The sequence below is a fragment of the Polyergus mexicanus genome, unplaced genomic scaffold, assembly GCF_030449975.1.
Source record: "Polyergus mexicanus isolate NDT 795.1 unplaced genomic scaffold, iyPolMexi1.0 SCAF_1, whole genome shotgun sequence".
NCBI classification, from domain to species: domain Eukaryota; kingdom Metazoa; phylum Arthropoda; class Insecta; order Hymenoptera; family Formicidae; genus Polyergus; species Polyergus mexicanus.
In genome coordinates, this window is record NW_027223321.1 from 2,037,796 (window position 1) to 2,054,957 (window position 17,162).

The following is a 17,162-nucleotide window of genomic DNA, read 5'->3' on the forward strand; positions in this document are numbered from 1 at the left end:
TTTGTCATTTGTAGTATATAAAATAAAATAAAGGAAAAAATAAATAATATAAAAAACAACAAAACAGAGTAAACAAAATATAATAGAAAAGATAAATTCTTATTTTAAATATTTATATAAATATCTTTTATAAGAATATAAAATAATGGCTGAACGATTCCTACACATATAAAAGTATCAAAACACGTGCACACATAAAGTTTCTATTCTTTCTAATGTTCCTTGAAATGTTAATATAGCTCCATAAAGTTAATATAACTTTGCATGTAGATTGCATATCATTTTTTGTTTCTACAGGTCTCCACGACCATCGAAAAGCTTGGCGGTGCCGTTATCTATGGATCACAGTCCATTATGGACAGCTTTGACGCATGCTAATGCGGTCTCTGCGGCCTTGGGAGATACCTAGCAGGAGATGGAAGATGACAGCTATATTGAAGCTCTCGTTCTAGATCTGCCAATCATTTACTAACCAGCCAGTCTCTTCGAATGAATATCTTATTAAAGTATTCAGAAACAAGATTGGCCAATTTATTCAAAGCTATTGTATCAACGATTACGCTAAATAACAGAAAACTTACTCTTTTAAGTCAAGAGAAATAAATAAAATAAACTTTATGAGAAAACATTCTTCGAGAGCGTCATATCCTTGTGGGCATGTAATAACAAGACATCGCGATGCATATGAAATTTTATACTACTGCTCGCGACATTTGCGAGTAGAGCTTTTTACACGAGATAATTATATAATCCAGAATGTATGCGATAGTTGTAAGAAGTAGCTGGTCTACGATACAAATGTATTAATGTAAATATAGATTTGTTAATATACAAACAAAAGCGGAATTATATTAATAAAATATTATTCGTAATTGTATTATACAGATTGGTATTGTATACATGTGTCATTAAACTTTTTAAAAATCCATTTTCTCATTAACGAATATTATAATAACATGAGAGATTAGATTATTTAACCTTATATTTATTTATTAAAATCCAGATATAATACGTCCTTTTTTTGTTGCTTTTTTCAATTTGTTTAATTTCTTTTCTTTTTTCCTCTTCATAATATTCTCTTGCCGTTTCTCTTGCCTTTCTTGTATAGATTTTTGTACATTCTCTACTCTGGAATTCCATTTATTTGTACTGCGTTTCTTTTTTTGTTCCTTTCGCTTTATTGTGCGTTTGAGCAACTCTGGATTATCTTTAACCTATTAAATATATAATTGCATTAAGACCATGAAATAAATTTCTGTATAAAGAATTTATAATGTGATAACAAATTGATATGTACTCTACTCAAATAAATCAGCTGATGCAAAATATAAGAATACAATAAATTTATAATAATAAAAATATAAAAATATGAAATTAATTCTATAATTTTCTGAATTCTATATTTTTTATGATATTAATTTTTCATAGAATAAAGTCAAAATAAATATATACTTTTTCACCACTCGCTTTTGCCAATGCAGATTTCCATGCATCTTTTTCTTTAATATCCTCAACTTTTTCTTTATCACCTAAATTTTCTAGTTGCTTTAATTTTTCTTTCTTTTGTTGTAATTGTTGTAAAATCTTTGTAGGATCATTCTGATTTTTAGGTAATTTTTTCTTTACTCCAATCTCAGAGAAATCAAACTTACTAAACACCATTTTACCCTCTGAATTAAACACTGGTTTTGGTTTCGGAACTTTTGGTACCTCTTCATTGTCAATCTTTATTTTACTATCACCGGCTGCATTTTGTTCTATCGTAGCAAGTTTTTGTTGTAGCAAACGTTGTTCCTTTTTTGTACTTTTTTTAATTCTGTTCTTCAAATTTTTTTTAAGAAGTTTTTGTTTATAATCTAACTTTTTCACACCCTTTAATTTTTCTAGTTTTTCGTATAACTCAGAACATGTGTGTGCTCTTTCAGTTTTCTTGCCTGGTAAAATAAAAGTCTTAACTGCAACAGAAAACATGATTAGTATTATAGCTCAGAGAGAAAAAAATTTTCTTTTGTTTATTAAACAAACAAGTTACAAATTTTTTTATCAATCTATATAAAAGTATGAATTATTTACTAAAAAAAAAAAATTTATTATTTATATATTCTATTCATTAAAATATATATAAAGATAAAACTTCTCTCATTGGAATCAGTAAAAAGATCTGAATTCTATAGAATTAACTTATTCAAATAAATGTACAAAAAAAAAATATATATATATATAATAACCTTTTTCCCTTGATTCTTTTTCTTCTATGAATGGTTGATTCTGCTTTACTATATCAAAAAATAAAATATCAACTTTATTATCATATGAAAATATATAACCTCTAGATTTTTATATATTATTTTTAAAATGTTCTCACCTAATTCACACGCCGATAAAGGCATTATAGAGAATATATCCGAAATAAACTTGTCTTCTGTTAAAAGCATTTGATACACTGCTTTTTTATTGAATTTTTTCGACATTTTTAATTGCATCTTCTTCACAACTCATGTGTGTTTGGAAAGGATATAGGTTATGAGCAGTAGCATCATATGCATACATGTACGCGCGCGCGCACATCAATAAATACACAATGGTCACAAAACAATTCAAATACAAAATAAAAATATGTGAATATATTTCTTTCTTAAATATGTCAACATTGCTCGCAGTTTTAACGTCAAATTATATCAAAATGTTATAAAATATTTGCGATATATTAAAAAATAATATTTAAACATTTTCTATCTGTCTCTCTCTTTCTCTCATCATTATTAAAACATTCTTTACGTATAAGTAGAAATCAAATTTTATTATTGCTTTTTATATGTTTTTATTAGTTGTTTCTTTATAAATAAACATCGCCTTCATACCATTTTTATTAGACAATAAAAATGAAAAAAGTACGTTTCTATAAACTAAAAAGTTAACAAATGTATATAGAAAAATATATCTAATGATATTTTTTAATGAAAAAAACCTTATCAGATAACAAATCTAATATGATTGTATAGATTTAATGTGATGCGATAAATATTAAAGGAGAATACTATTTACAATTATTTGTAGCTTCCTTCATTAACTGCGAAATTCGAAGAACAATAAGATTTTTTCCAGATAAATCAAAATTATCAAATTCTTCTTCAATAGTTACTGCATCTTGTATTGTTTTAAAATAAACACGACAATATCGTATATTAGTTTCTAAAATTTTCTCTACAAACGTAGCCGAAATTGGGTTATATCTCTTAAACAAATGTAAAATATAATGCACGTCATAATTTGCATGAATATTAGCAACAATTATTTCCTGCATTGGTATAATCATGACATTAGATGAGGCATTCTTATTCCCAGATTGTAAAGAGCTATTGGACATTGCATCAAATTCCTTTTGCTTTATTTCTGTGTCAGAGATTAATGCTGGTATTTTATCAGATATATCCTTATTCGTATAAGTATTTGTATCTTGCTTTGTAAAAGGATGAAATTTATTCTTCTGTTGCTGTTTTCGATCATAATCAGTTATTTCACAGTTAATGGAACTTTTTTGTTTCGATAGCGTATGTTGCTCATCAGATATCAGAGAATCTGAATCTGTAATTGCAGTTACAGATTTATAGCCATAGTTTAAACTTCGAGAATCACTATCTGAAATATTGTTAATATTGTCAAATCTATCCTGATCTAAAGTTGTATTACAAATTAATTTTTCCTCAGCTTCTGAGGATTTTTTATCATAATTGGAATTTGAGTTAAATTGTTTGCTAGTCTCTTGAAATGAATCTTGCGTTTCGGTAGGTTGTAAATGATATGAATTTCTTTGATCTATTTTTTTCATTGTATCGTCAATTTTATCCTTTTGTGGTAATATACATATCACATGGTTATTTTGTAAGCCTTCCAAACATGTTATTGTTTCCTGCAATGTTTTATACTTTACAAATACAAGTCCACTAATCTTACTTCCACTGACATTTACAGATATAACATTTCCATAAGGTGAAAATAATTTTCTGATCTCTTCTAAACTGAGTTCCTTTTTGTTTGCAAAATGTATAACATAATTTCCATCTTTTACTATTTTATAATATTTTTCATAATCTATTTTATTTGAATTATTGACGAAATTTTGTTTTCTTGAAGAAAGCGAATTGGATTCCAGTGCATTTGATTTATCACATTTAATCGCATTTACATTAGATTTAAAGCTATGTATTGAATTTTTAGAACCAGTATCTGAAAAATTATCAACATTGTCAAATCGACTATGCCCATTAGAAGTTTTTATATTATGAGTTAAACTTTCAATTTCTGAGAATTTTCCATTCTGAGCAGAGTTTAGATTTAATTGTTTGTCAGTACCAAATGTTCTCTGAAATGAGTTTTCAGTTCTTGCTGTCTGCCATTGACTTGAATTTTTTTTATCCAATCTATTATTTAAATCTTTCACTTTACTCTTTTCTGGTAATAACTGTACGATATTGCTGTTTGCTAAACCTCTTATACAGCATATTGTTTCATCTAATGTTTCATATTTTACAAATCTAAATCCATCCTCTTTGTCAGTAACATTTACAGCTACAACTCTTCCATATGCTGAAAATATTTCCTTTATTTCATTAACACTGAGTCTCTTCTTGTTTGAAAAATGTAGATTATAATAGCCGTTAACACTTCTTTTATAATATTTCTCATAATCCATCATAGTATTTGAAAAATTGTTGTCCATTGTTTTCCTATCGTCCACTTTTGATTGCATATTTGTTATATTGAAGAGTATCGTTATACAACAATAGGTCAAAATATAAAAATGTAAAATGTTCTATATATAAATATATATATATATATATATATATATATATCTTCATGCAAAAAATTAAACATTAACTAAGTTCCAAATCTTCTAGCTGGATCTTTGTTTGCTAAAGTTATATCATATATGTATGATATTTTCACCTGTACATATAAAAAGAGAGAGAGAGAGAGAGATGAAATTAATATAAATATTTTTTCCTTTTTTTGAAATATAATAATATAAAATAATCTTTGCTTTTTTTGACGCATTAATAATAACAATTTTTCTCACCTAATATTACAAAAAATCGCTTGTAAATACAATAATGTTTCACTCGACATCAGCTGAATAGCAATTTTTTATAAGCTGCCTTTCTAAATGTAAGATCCACGTGTCGAAATCTCTTTATTTAATGGTATATTACTTTGATATTACTAAATTCTTCTCTATTTCATTAGATTATTAGTACGTAGATCACGAATATATGTGTGTGATCATCTACGTAAAAATTTCTTTAGACTCTTTTCTGCATAAAAAAGTATACTAAAAAAAGATCAAACATACATATCTTAAGATATACTGCCGCAGTATGCAGTATTACTGATGTTTGATGTTTGATGTCACGAAAATTTCGAAGCGTTTGATCAGAGCAAAGACGTTTTTGTCCCTTTATTCTGATTGGTTATTTAAACGATTAAAAGTCTTCGTAACATCGTATCTAGTTATTCATGCATCATGACTGTAGTTCTGAGAATATGATTGGTCAATCGACTGATGTAGTGAAAATCCCTAAAGCATCGATCGATACGAGGGATTGTGTGCTCGGGATTTCCAATATTTTTATTATACGTGGTCTACTTTAGTATTTGGCTGAATACGAAACGAATTGCTCTATATCTGAAGACAAAAGATGAAATTGATTAAAAATATCAAGGCATCTTGTTTCTATAGGTATTCTTACTATAATTAGTTTAATAATCACATGATCCACAAGCTCGGATAATTTGAAACATCTGGTTAATTAATATTTGATTTAATAAAAAAATTAAGCTCTTCTCAGTGACCAAGTCTAGTTAAATCAACACGCAAAACGCATGGACATTTTCATATATATAATATAAATAATTCGTTCGGCCATTATACGTCTGCGAATTGAAAAAACGAAGCACAAAAATAGGATCAAGTCGCGCGTTTAATTTAGTACGTTTCCCGCTTGGCGAATATAGCCGCTGATTGCACGGCAGCCATTTTGCGCTCGAGCCTGCGCACAAAGTCCGTAGTAATTTACGACTCGCGCCCTCGCGCGTCGCGCACATACACAACGCGCGAACCCTTCTCGTCCGACCGACGCGTCATCGCGATCCACGACGCGCGTCATCGCGATCCGTCAACGCCAATTTCTATTCCGATAATCGTCTCGATCAGATACCGCTCGACGCCGAAACCGCGTTCGATCGGCTCGAAATATTTGCGCGACAAGAAAAGAAACAAGAGAACGATTGAGCGAGGGAGAGTGGGCGGAGTTGTGTAAAGTTCGCATCGTTTGTCTAGAGGGCAAAACTCGCGCCACGTCGGGACACGACGCATTCGCATCTCCGAGAAGCAAGCGAGATCGTCGTCCTCGAGGTGTGAGGTGAGATGAAGTGTCGCTTGTACAAGAAGGCGCGAAAAGGTTAGGTTATGAGATCGCGATGACGAACGCCGAGATCACGCCGTTGTAAATAACAAGGTGGATGCGCACGCGGACAACGGATGGACGCGCGACGAAGAGGGTGAGACGCGGCGGCCGATGCACGGGACACTCTGATTGGCCGCGGCGGCTACTATGGCCGCCGATTGGCGCACGCACGCACAGTATTGCCAAGGTACACGTACGCTCGCGTATACCCGCGAGCGAGCCGCGTAGCAGTCGCTCGAGCGACCGAGAACAGTGAGAAGAGCGACGGAAACGGTCGGTTCGCGCGCGTCGTCGTCATCGTTACCGCCACCGCCACCGTCGCCGTCACCGTCACCGTCACTGTCGTGCGGTTGCCTTGTAAAAGCAGATAACTTCGCGTGCGACGTCCGTGACGCGAATGACTCGGAAAACGACGCCGATTTTCCTTGGCCGTAACGAATAGAGTCACACACCGACGAGGAAGAAAGATAAAAGAAAGAGAGGAGATATTATATATATATATATATCTATATACATATATATATATATATACATATATATATATATATATATATAGTGACGAGGAAAGAGTATGGGCCCGGGCGCGACGCCGACCGTCTCGATACAACCGCGTATACGTAAAACTCGACAATCCGTCAAAGTTTAAACCGCCGCCAAAGACCACCATTTTCCCTTGGCCCTATATTGTGTATATCAGATTTTAGAAACTGAAATAATTAGAGGTGTGCGCGCGAGAGAGTGCGGAACGGACGAAGATAGAAGATCGGAGGTTTGGTAGCGTGCGGCGCAAGAGGGAGAGACGTTAGAGAGAGAGAGAGAGAGAGAGAGAGAAAGAGAGCGTCAGAGTGAGAGAAAGGAACAAAACGGAGCGTGCGGAGTTAAAACTGCCGAACGATACGCGCAGAAGGACAAAGACCACGGCGTCAGCATAACCTCCAACACGTTCGCGTTTCGGGGATCGCTGCGGGAAGCAGCAGTGCATAAAGTCACGAGGTATTTGTAACGACGGAGATAGAGAGAGAGAGAGAGATAGTATATTTTTGCAAGTGTGCAAGTCTCCGAAGGACAACGTTTCCGTAGAGAAAGAGAGGGAGAGCACGTGCATCATCGTATCGTTCGACGCGTTCATCCCTGTGTAAGTTTCTTATTCGACGCGTCTCTCCGCAACGCTGTTCGGAGCTTGGTATACGAGTATAACGCGTAAGTGTGGTACGTGCGTGGTGCGCTCCGTCGATCCTTTTCGACGGAGCAAATATAAGTAAACACACTATCAGACACACACACACACAAATATATAAACACATACATAAGAACGTGAGACACGCGGAACACGGTGGTCGACGACTGATCCACCACCGAGAGTTAAGGCAGCGGAGTCCGGTTGATGGATGAGACTGGCAATATGCTACAACACGGAGGTTCAGGTGTGGGTCTGATGGGTGGAAACCAGGGCCAGGCGGCCCAGAACACGGCCGGTTATGGCAGCATGGGTCCGGTCGACGGAACCGCGACCCAAGGCCCCGATCAGGCGGTCGAGGCCAGGAAACAGGACATTGGCGAGATCCTACAGCAGATCATGAACATCACCGATCAGAGCTTGGACGAGGCGCAAGCGAGGTATGTGTATCCCTTTTCCGCCATTTTTTTTTTTTTTTAACGTGCTCGCGCGCGAGATGCGATCTTTTAATTTCGTCGAATCTTGCTCTTCTCGAGATATCTCCCTCCGATTCACTTCGATACCTTTGTAATTTTTATTTCGAACACATGATGATTATTTAATATTTTGCATATTACATTATTTATTTAATATATTCAATATATCGCGTATCTAATATTTACAATGTTCCGTATTAATGAAGGAGTTCGATACTTTTATACGAAATGCTCGGCATACGCGTTAATGATATATCGGAGTAGAAATTATCCTCGCGACTCCGTTAATCGTGCAATTAAAGATTTAATGGTACTTTTTCGATTTGTGAGGTTGATTCGTCGCCGCGTGTAAATTCTCGTAAGATCGAGACGATGCTTGCGCGATTATAAAATACGATGCGTGCGCGATGCTTTTATTTTGAATCTCGACGATTCGTGGGAGCGCATTTTTATCGGATAGATTACGTACAAAGTATCCGTGTATAAATACGGTCATCGGTGCTTGTAGTGTCACGCACAAAAAAAAAAAAAAATGCATCTCCATATTTATTTAAGAAATCCGAAGCACGCAATCTTTGCAGTTTAATTGTACGAAATGAAAGATAATTAATGACGATGAACAACACGCGTGTTATCTATGTGCAATTATACTTGGCAAATTATAGCTCGTTGTAATCAGTCTAATTTATCTCACGGTATATGGTACATTACACATATCTCGGCAAACAGTGACTATATCTATCTATATATACGATTCGACAACTGAATACGCAAATTTTTTCTATATTTAATCTAGATACAATTCGCGGAGGGAGTCGACGCTACGTTGGCAAATAAACAACCGTCGAAGGCACAAAATAGGCGAGCAACGCGTTCCTCCTACACCCACAGAAAAGATTTCAGGATCAATCTATCATAAAATAGGATCGATATAGCGACAATCATATTTATTATTGAAAAAGGAATATTTTAATCTTAAATGGAAAATTCTTAAATCTAGAATAAAATGCCTAGTAACGCCATCGCGTATCGGTTTCGCGCCGACTATTGTGGCGCTAACACCAAGTTATTCTAAATGCAAGAATATATAAGCTTAGATTTGTATATGTTACTCTTGTCTCAAGATAGTAAGACAATCTTATTTAATTCGTGAGAGAAGAAAAGGAATTATTGATTTAATTTTAAAATTGTTTTATTTTTATACCGCATAAGGTTGTGATACGATTAAATATGTCAAGAATATTTTTTGTCTCGTTAGCAGAAATCCTTTCTGAGAGTGTATATACCATATTTTTGGCCATATCGCGTCTGTGGCCACATAGGCATTTAATCGACCGCATACATATTCACCTGGCTGTGCCTCGCGTGTCCTTATATATTTAAGTATCTATTCGCGTATTCGTGTGTTTGATGTCGCTACAAAGAGTGTCGGATGTGCCTCCCACGAGAATATATATGCACTCCGTGCAAAATGATGGGGAGAGAATTCTTGTAATTTCACGGCGCGCGTTAAACGTTGGCCATTTAAATACAGTCGTGAATTAAGTTAACGCTTTTATTAATATCGAGCCGGCTCATTTTGATATAATCAAGGTGTCGTTAAATGCGTATAATCTCATATAATTTGCATAACGAATGGCGCATTTAGATTTATCTCTTCCTTTTGTTATACAGAACTAAGATCGATCTTTCGTTTGAATATTTTTCGTTTCCCTTTTGCAACAATCCTCGCAATTTTTTGCGATTTTAATTATCTCTGCTGTACTATAGTTTACTCGTATTCTTGCTTGCAGGAAACACACTCTCAACTGTCATAGAATGAAGCCTGCTTTGTTTTCCGTCCTCTGCGAGATCAAGGAGAAGACCGGTGAGTGATTTTTTTTTCCGGCATTGCCGTTTGTCCTTTTTACTATCTGGAAATCTGGATCGTGGAACCTTACGCGCGAATGACTCGCTTATCGCATGCCGCGCTAACAGATTAATGGAATTTTTAAATGAGTCAATTTCGATGCGATAAACCAGCATTTGTACTTTTCCATAAAGATTAATCGTAGATATTGCAACGATTTCTCTCGCGTCATGTCGCGGCAACATCGATTGCATTCATACATATGTATCCATGTATTTTCACGCGACGCGGAAATCGAACGTTGCGAGGATATATTATTATTTATGCAACATCATTGATTATATTCGCTTCTCGCGAGTGGGAGTTTTATTCCCCGCTCCTCTCTCCCTTCCTCTCCGAGTTAAACGCGAGTTATTGTGGTGTCATAAATCATCGGTCTTATTTAAAGCGCTGACTTTCGGCGCCCGATTGCGTGTTTGGAATTGATTTTTAAATTGCGTTTTTAACTCGGAATCGATTGGGATGGTAGAGGGAGGGGGACTGGGAGAATCGGTATAATCTCGAAAAATTCAGACGTCGATGCCGTTACGTACACGCGCGAAAAAAAGAATTTCTATATTTAATCATCGTGAGAGAGGAACGAACGATAAATAAACTCTGCGTATCAAGTTATACTTGATACTAGCATCGATCGAGCACATCGGGACGGTGTGCTTCGAATTCAATCTCCGAATACCGTATCCAACTTCTTCATCGTGTAATATCGCCGACATTTCGAGTCGTTGTCGCGGCTCATAAGCGCGGTAGACCGAAATCGAGGAATCGGAAGAGATCCCTATCTGCAACCCCCACGTTCACGATCCCTTTGGCCACCCTCGTCGTCGCGCGACCCCTGCGGCCCCCATTCGAAACTCGTAAACATAATTTTTATGCCATGTTTGGATTACTTTTACGCGCGGATCAAGAGACCGCGAAACGCGCAATTATTTTCGGGGGATGTGATCGAGGAAGGAAAAGAGAGAAAGAGGGAGAGACACGGGGAGTTTTGAGAAAGATCGGTGGGGGGTTGCCGGTTTACGTCAAAAGTATTTGGTGGGGGTGGAAGAACTACACCACCACGCCCCTCACACATGCTAAGCTATCCCCTTTCGCATCAGTTTTCCGGCGAGTATGCGTAACACATACATAGATTCGCGCGTAGACGTATACACGCACGAGTAGTCACGAGGGTGTCGTTGCCGAAGCACAGGCACCAGTGATGTCAGCAACGACATTCCACGTTTGTGTGACGTTATGCTATTTCGGTAGTATTCCAAAAGGGCGTTGGGCGCATTCACGACGAGAGGAGACGAGATCCCCCTTCTCTCATAGTCGAGGAGAAACGAAATCGCTCCGTTGGATACTTTCGTAATTTTATTAAAAATATTTTCGGAAACTCTCTGTGCATTTTTTTATTACTATTATTATTTTCTCTCTATCGTTGTATTCTCTGTTACTAGCTCGGTTACATCGGATTTTTAAATTGTGCTTTGCCTGAAACTTAAGAAGGCCATTGACCTCTCACTGATGTCTCACATACGAGTATAACGCTGACGCAAACAACAAAAGAAAATATCTCGCTAAGATATTTTATTGAGAAATTGTAAAATTTTTTACAATATTCTACAAAGAAATCTGGTTTTTTTTTTTTTTTTTTTTTCATCACCGCGTTACTAATTACATATATTTATCTTTATTTATAACACCCAGAAATATTCTCAATACACATTTCCTTTATTTTAACGTACTTTATATTGAGCATTGAATATTCTATTCTATGAGAGAACTTTAATAATCGAACAGAAATAATACTATATATGATAATATTTTAAAGCAATTGAGATATATTTAGAACCTTTAGAATATAAGATTTTAATATATTCTGTAGATTTTATCGCTCTATGGGAAACTTTTACTTTTGTACTTTATATATATACATATATCAAACTTCAAACTAATATTATACCAAAAATTATAATATATTTAAAAAGTCAATGACGAGAGGTATCGCATTGAAGAAAAATTCGAAGCATCGTTTAATATAGGAAAAAGAAGAGAGAGAGAGAGAGAATAGAGAATGGGAGAGACAGCTCGGTTCGGGTTTATCGTAAACAAAAAGGGTGTCAAAGTATGATGAGCACTCGAGACGATGAATCGTTTTAATGGTCCTGTATCTTTTACGACTTTCACCAGCCGGGCTGCGTGCAATGCACGCGTGCGCGGAAAAATGTACCGAGACCTCTCTCTCTCTCTTTCGCGTTGCGGGAAAAAGCGAGACGCGAGATAGTCGTAGTTGAGTTTTATGGGCGATGGCTGACGAGGCAGTGAAAAAGTACTAAACCGAGAGGAGCAGATAAACGCTATGTTAAGCAGACCGTTTTACCAGCCATTTAATATAATCTGCTCTCGCGCGCGCCTCTCAGTATCAGGACCGTACGAAGGGGGGGGGGGGAGGGGCTTTACCTTTTTGTTCGACGCCGATGACATTACGCGTTTAAGGGGCGATTTTTATTGGGCGAATCATTGCCTTTGCTTTTGTCGGCTTTTTTCAAAGGAATTCATTTCTTGCGAAAATTGACGTTAATTTTTGCGATGACTCGCATAAATTCCTCCGCCGTTATATGAAAATTGTATCGTAATTCTAAATGTATAAACAAAGCCTGCTCTTTAAGTATTTACATCTGTGATGATGGATCAAAAGTCTTGATTTTTTATCTAAATACATGCTAAAAATTTAGCTCAAGATATGATTATAAGCAGAGACTCATACGGTTACATTCAACGCTAAATGACGCGATTACGAGATATGCAACTACTAGACGACTCGTTTGGTTCGCATTAATGTACTGTCCTACTTTCTCGGATATCACACATAGTGATCGATCGTGCCTCTCTCTAAGAGTCAATCAGCCTCCGAATACGATTTGTCACGGTCAAATTGGTAGAGGGACCTTTTCCTCCCGTAGCGCTTCGCGCTGATCTTTGAAAACCTGTTTTCGGAGCGAACACACCGCTCAGGACGATTTCCCGTGGGACACGCGGAGATCCTGAATACCGACAAGAACGGAGAGAGAAGGCGGCTCGACCCGAAAATCCGCGGGATTTCTCGACTCGTCTTTCAACCGTGGCCCCAATCCTCCCTTTTTTTGTCCATCCGTGTGTGGACAGCTTCTCGCCTTGTACAGAGCAGCTGGCATAATCCTCCGCGTCGAAAAATCTCGAGGAGATAGCGTCGAATACGTAACAGAGGTTAAAATTTGTTCTCCACAATAAATGATGATCATTTCGATAATTATCGGGGAGAATCGGACGATAAACCTTTTGGCATGCGCGCGCGATAAAACAAACAAAATTAATCCTCGATCAAACAGATAGTTCGGCTGAATAATAATCCTCGTCGCTGCCATTAATCACGGATCGGCTGGTTATTGATTTGGCGCGGCGCGTATTCCGATTGGCTGACTTTACTTACGGTTCGTCATTGCGCGCTCATGACGCATGTTTCGCCGTCTGCGTGCGATCGTTTATTACATACAAGGTGTCTCGCGCGTGTAGATACATCCCCCGTCCATCGTGACAATTTATTTAATCGTAGAGGATAGCACGGCCGTTCTCTCCGCGAATTTGCAGTTTCGAAACAACGGTGTAACTCGCGCTAACAATTAAAAATCCATATTCGATTTGGCCGCTGGCCAGTAATTCTATTTCCCTTTGCGCACACTTATAACGTATGCAATACTCCGTACACGATGCTTCTGTCATTGTCGTTATACTCGGCGTCGCTCGATACTTTCAATATAGCGCGTTATTCATCGGAGAAAATCAATCGTTTTATCAACGTTAATCGGGAACGATCGAGTCCCGAAAGAACATTTTATTCCCTTACGGACGATAAATGTATTTTGCACAGATTTTACGCAAAGATATATATTCTCGCGCTCTTGAGTTGCACGATATGTTAATATTAATCCGAAAGGCGAAACGAGGTTGAATCCATGCGAGCCTCGAGCAATGCATTTCGCTGCAACTAACCGACCTTGATTTTGCAGAGCGCATTTTACGCTGGATTCACCCTCGCCCTTATCTCCCACATAATTAATAGTTCCCTGTGCCTCCATTTATTTAAGCGAAACAAATTTTTTTCAACGCACCGAATAAACACGCTCTTGCTTCTGATTATCTCTAAACGATTAAAAATACAATCGCTTTTAACATTTCTTTTATCGAATAAAAATTTCTAAAGATATATTTCTCTCAGAAATTAAATTTATATTCTTTCTTATATATTATAAATATATAAAAAAAAAAAGAATACAAATTTTTAATATATAAAATTCTATATATTTCTATGTGTATTATAAGAAATAAGACAGATATATGCCGAGAAAACGTGAAGAAATAGACATTGTGGAAGAAAGTTAATCGCGCATCCTATTATTGTTATTACAATGTCCGAAATGTGCTGGCTTCGATTTTCGAGAGGTCGACGCCGCTCATTCCGGCTCCAGCTGGAATGTCGTTCCCCTAGCTTTGCTTTCCTTTTCTTCTTGTTCCCGCGCCTCGCTTCCCCCTTCTCTCCTCTCCTCTCTCTCTCTCTTTCTCTCTCGCTCATTCTCTTTCTATCTTTTTCATCTGTGATACTCGCATGCAGATGGGGTTTCAGCATCCCAAGGTGAACCGGCCCCTGGCTCTCTCGTTCTCTCCTTTTCCGTTGCCATTCTCGCTTTCTCTCTCTCTCTCTCTCTCTCTCTTTTTTGAGTCTCGAACTTCTTCACGGAGTCAACTAACGAGATTTGTCCGATTCGAGAAAGTACGCTGTAACACGCGCGCGCGTACTGATTTATTGCAAAAAATTCGCACGCTCGCGGTAAATCGTAAAGTAAGCGTGCATGCTCCCTTTCGTTAAGAAAACGAATGAAGGAATAAGGGAAGGAATGTTTCTTAACGAATACGTTCCTTCCTGATGCGTTTCTCGTTCCGCGGAAAACAAGCCCGGTTGATTCCCATGATTCGCTTTAATTAACTCGGACGATTACGCGTCGCGCGTATTCGTTAATTAGCGGCTTGCTGTGACGGCGAAAAGACGGCCGCGATACGCGCGAGTTATTACGCATTGTGTGTGCCTATATAGATGCTGATAAGGCGGCGCGGCGGCCCCCTTATATTATCAAGTAGCGGAATTAACGTAATGGTCGTCGTTTCACAGATAACGTACGCACGTATTGTTCGCGAACGCTATTGTATTTCGGATTTTTATCGTCGAATACCTAATTCCAATGTCATCACCGTGGATCGCTACTTTAGACTGCTTTCTCCTTCCGTGTTAAAATTGACCTACCGTGTATATATATATAATTTATATCTTTAAAAATTTAGAAAATGGATGCTTCACGTGAATGCAGGTTATACTTTATACGCGGCAACACCCTGCGTACCGACTGTGGCACCGATACAAAGAAACAAAAGGAGAAATTCGAGAAAGGAAGAGAGAGAGAGAGAATAAGGAGCTATTGTGCTGTCAAGTCGTACACGACAGTTGCACAGTGGTACCGTTAACGGAATTGCATTTAAGTCGCTTTAATTGCGCGGAGTTGCTGACCGGAAGTCGTCGTTATGGTCATTGCTCTCGCGGTGGGACCGCTCTCTTGTTATTCGGTGCTTTAATTTGAGGTTGATGAGGCGAGCTTCGTTAAGGGGAAACTTTTTCGAGCGTGAAAACGTTTCTCGGTGTCTGAAGAAGATTCGCGATATTTTCGCCAGACAAACAAATTTAATGTTTGAATCGTCGAATCGAACGTTGAGTATCCATCTAGATTGAAAGTCAAGAAAGAAAGAGAAAGATTGAGAGAGAGGAAGAATCGCTTTACAGGATTCGTCGCGCGTGTATGACAGGCCACGTGCGTGTACGCGCGCAGGAGGTCGATTTAACAAACCATACGTTATGTCGCGATAAAATCGCTCAAACCTATAAACTTCGAGCCCGAGCTAGGTGCGGGTACGTTATATCATAAAAATCCAGTAAAATAAGCTCGTAAACTGAACGAGAGAGAGAGAGAGAGAGAGGGAGAGAGAACAAGAAGAAGAGAGAAAGCAGCGATTCACATTGTCGCGTTGCGGTATAAACTCTCCTTACGAATATCTGCTCACGCGCGTGCATTCGCGATATTTTAAAGTATATGCATCCGATATTACGAATTATGAAGGAGATGTTCCACTCGCGATACTAATTGTGCTCGTGAGTATGTAACTGAAAAGATTTTATTCGATAATATAAGATCGCTTTTGAAGATATATTTGTTTTAATTAGTTATGGTTTTAATATTATTTATTTGAATTAATTACGAATATATAATGTTTATAATAATGGGAAGATGCCCAAAGAATGGATATATTATTTTATTTCTAGTTTCTAGCTGAAAAATTCGAAACAATATTTAATGCATAGAGTATAAGTTTTTGATGAGTAAATTAGATTAACTAAGCAGATCAATTTTTTATCAGCTCTAATAAAGTTAATTGCTGAAAAATAAGAGTAATTAATATATATTTGGTTTGATAATCTATTATGTGTAGGAATATTTCTTTTTATTAATATAATAAGATTGTATATTTCTTACGCTAGGATTACACATACACACACATTAGGTAGTAAGTATTTATCGTATGTGTCGCAAATAGTTCAGATAATCTTTATTCCTTGTTATGTGAATCATAACAAGTATACTGTGTGTTTCTCGCGATTCAATTTTATCGGACCGACGAACGAATCTTAGATTATCTTGGTCAATGCGTTCACGTCTTGATGCGGACGAGAGAGTATGATCTTTCGAGAGGCTAATTGGAAGACTCTCGAGGGCTACTCTCGGCGCTCCTATACGGCACACCGTGGGCCGGCGTTCTCTTAATCGTATGGTAATTCTATGGAGATTGCATGGGGCGAAGAGAGAAGCTCGTAGCTCGGGATCGTTAGGCCCTTTTCGTTCCCGCTGGGACCTAAACCCCTGTCCTGCCTGCCTTTCCACCAACTAACGGCGTTCCGCTATCCGGCTTCCAATCATTCCTCCTGCGCTTCCACCCATCATCTTCCTTGTCTCCCTCCAAGAAACTTATTTTTCATTTCGCCCATCTCGTTACTCTTGTCAAAAATAAATCTATGA

General features: G+C 37.2%; 5 protein-coding genes across 16 annotated transcripts in view; 2 read left to right on the forward strand and 3 right to left on the reverse strand.

Moving 5' to 3' along the window:
* LOC138944368 (uncharacterized) overlaps positions 1-903 on the forward strand; it is a 27,495-nt gene extending 26,592 nt beyond the window's left edge. The window contains exon 5 of one of the 2 annotated variants that reach the window (XM_070315292.1): positions 298-903. The gene's annotated coding sequence lies outside the window, so the exon portion shown is untranslated. The remainder of the gene's footprint in view (positions 1-297) is intronic. The other variant, XM_070315341.1, reaches the window with a different exon arrangement.
* Tyn (trynity) overlaps positions 1-5,400 on the reverse strand; it is a 161,750-nt gene extending 156,350 nt beyond the window's left edge. Inside the window, exon 1 of one of the 2 annotated variants that reach the window (XM_070314738.1) lies at positions 5,351-5,400. The gene's annotated coding sequence lies outside the window, so the exon portion shown is untranslated. The other variant, XM_070314684.1, reaches the window with a different exon arrangement.
* On the reverse strand, positions 160-2,722 carry Surf6 (Surfeit locus protein 6). The gene is made up of 4 exons (XM_070315104.1): positions 2,366-2,722; positions 2,229-2,276; positions 1,453-1,955; positions 160-1,214 (listed from the first exon to the last, which is right to left on the reverse strand). Exons 1-4 carry the CDS (start codon positions 2,481-2,483, stop codon positions 993-995), a joined length of 891 nt encoding a protein of 296 aa, XP_070171205.1. The 5' UTR covers positions 2,484-2,722; the 3' UTR covers positions 160-992.
* LOC138944099 (putative uncharacterized protein DDB_G0282133) lies at positions 2,852-4,825 on the reverse strand. Its single transcript, XM_070315004.1, has one exon. The coding sequence runs from the start codon at positions 4,748-4,750 to the stop codon at positions 3,038-3,040; it is 1,713 nt and encodes a 570-aa protein (XP_070171105.1). The 5' UTR covers positions 4,751-4,825; the 3' UTR covers positions 2,852-3,037.
* A 717-nt stretch (positions 5,401-6,117) lies between the features above and the next one.
* Positions 6,118-17,162, forward strand: part of Exd (PBX homeobox extradenticle) — a 45,181-nt gene continuing 34,136 nt past the window's right edge. For all 10 annotated transcript variants that reach the window (XM_070315604.1, XM_070315613.1, XM_070315667.1 and 7 more), the window contains exons 1-2: positions 6,118-8,081; positions 9,911-9,984. In XM_070315604.1, coding sequence (XP_070171705.1) covers positions 7,849-8,081; positions 9,911-9,984 — 307 coding nt within the window. In that variant the 5' untranslated portion in view covers positions 6,118-7,848. The remainder of the gene's footprint in view (positions 8,082-9,910; positions 9,985-17,162) is intronic.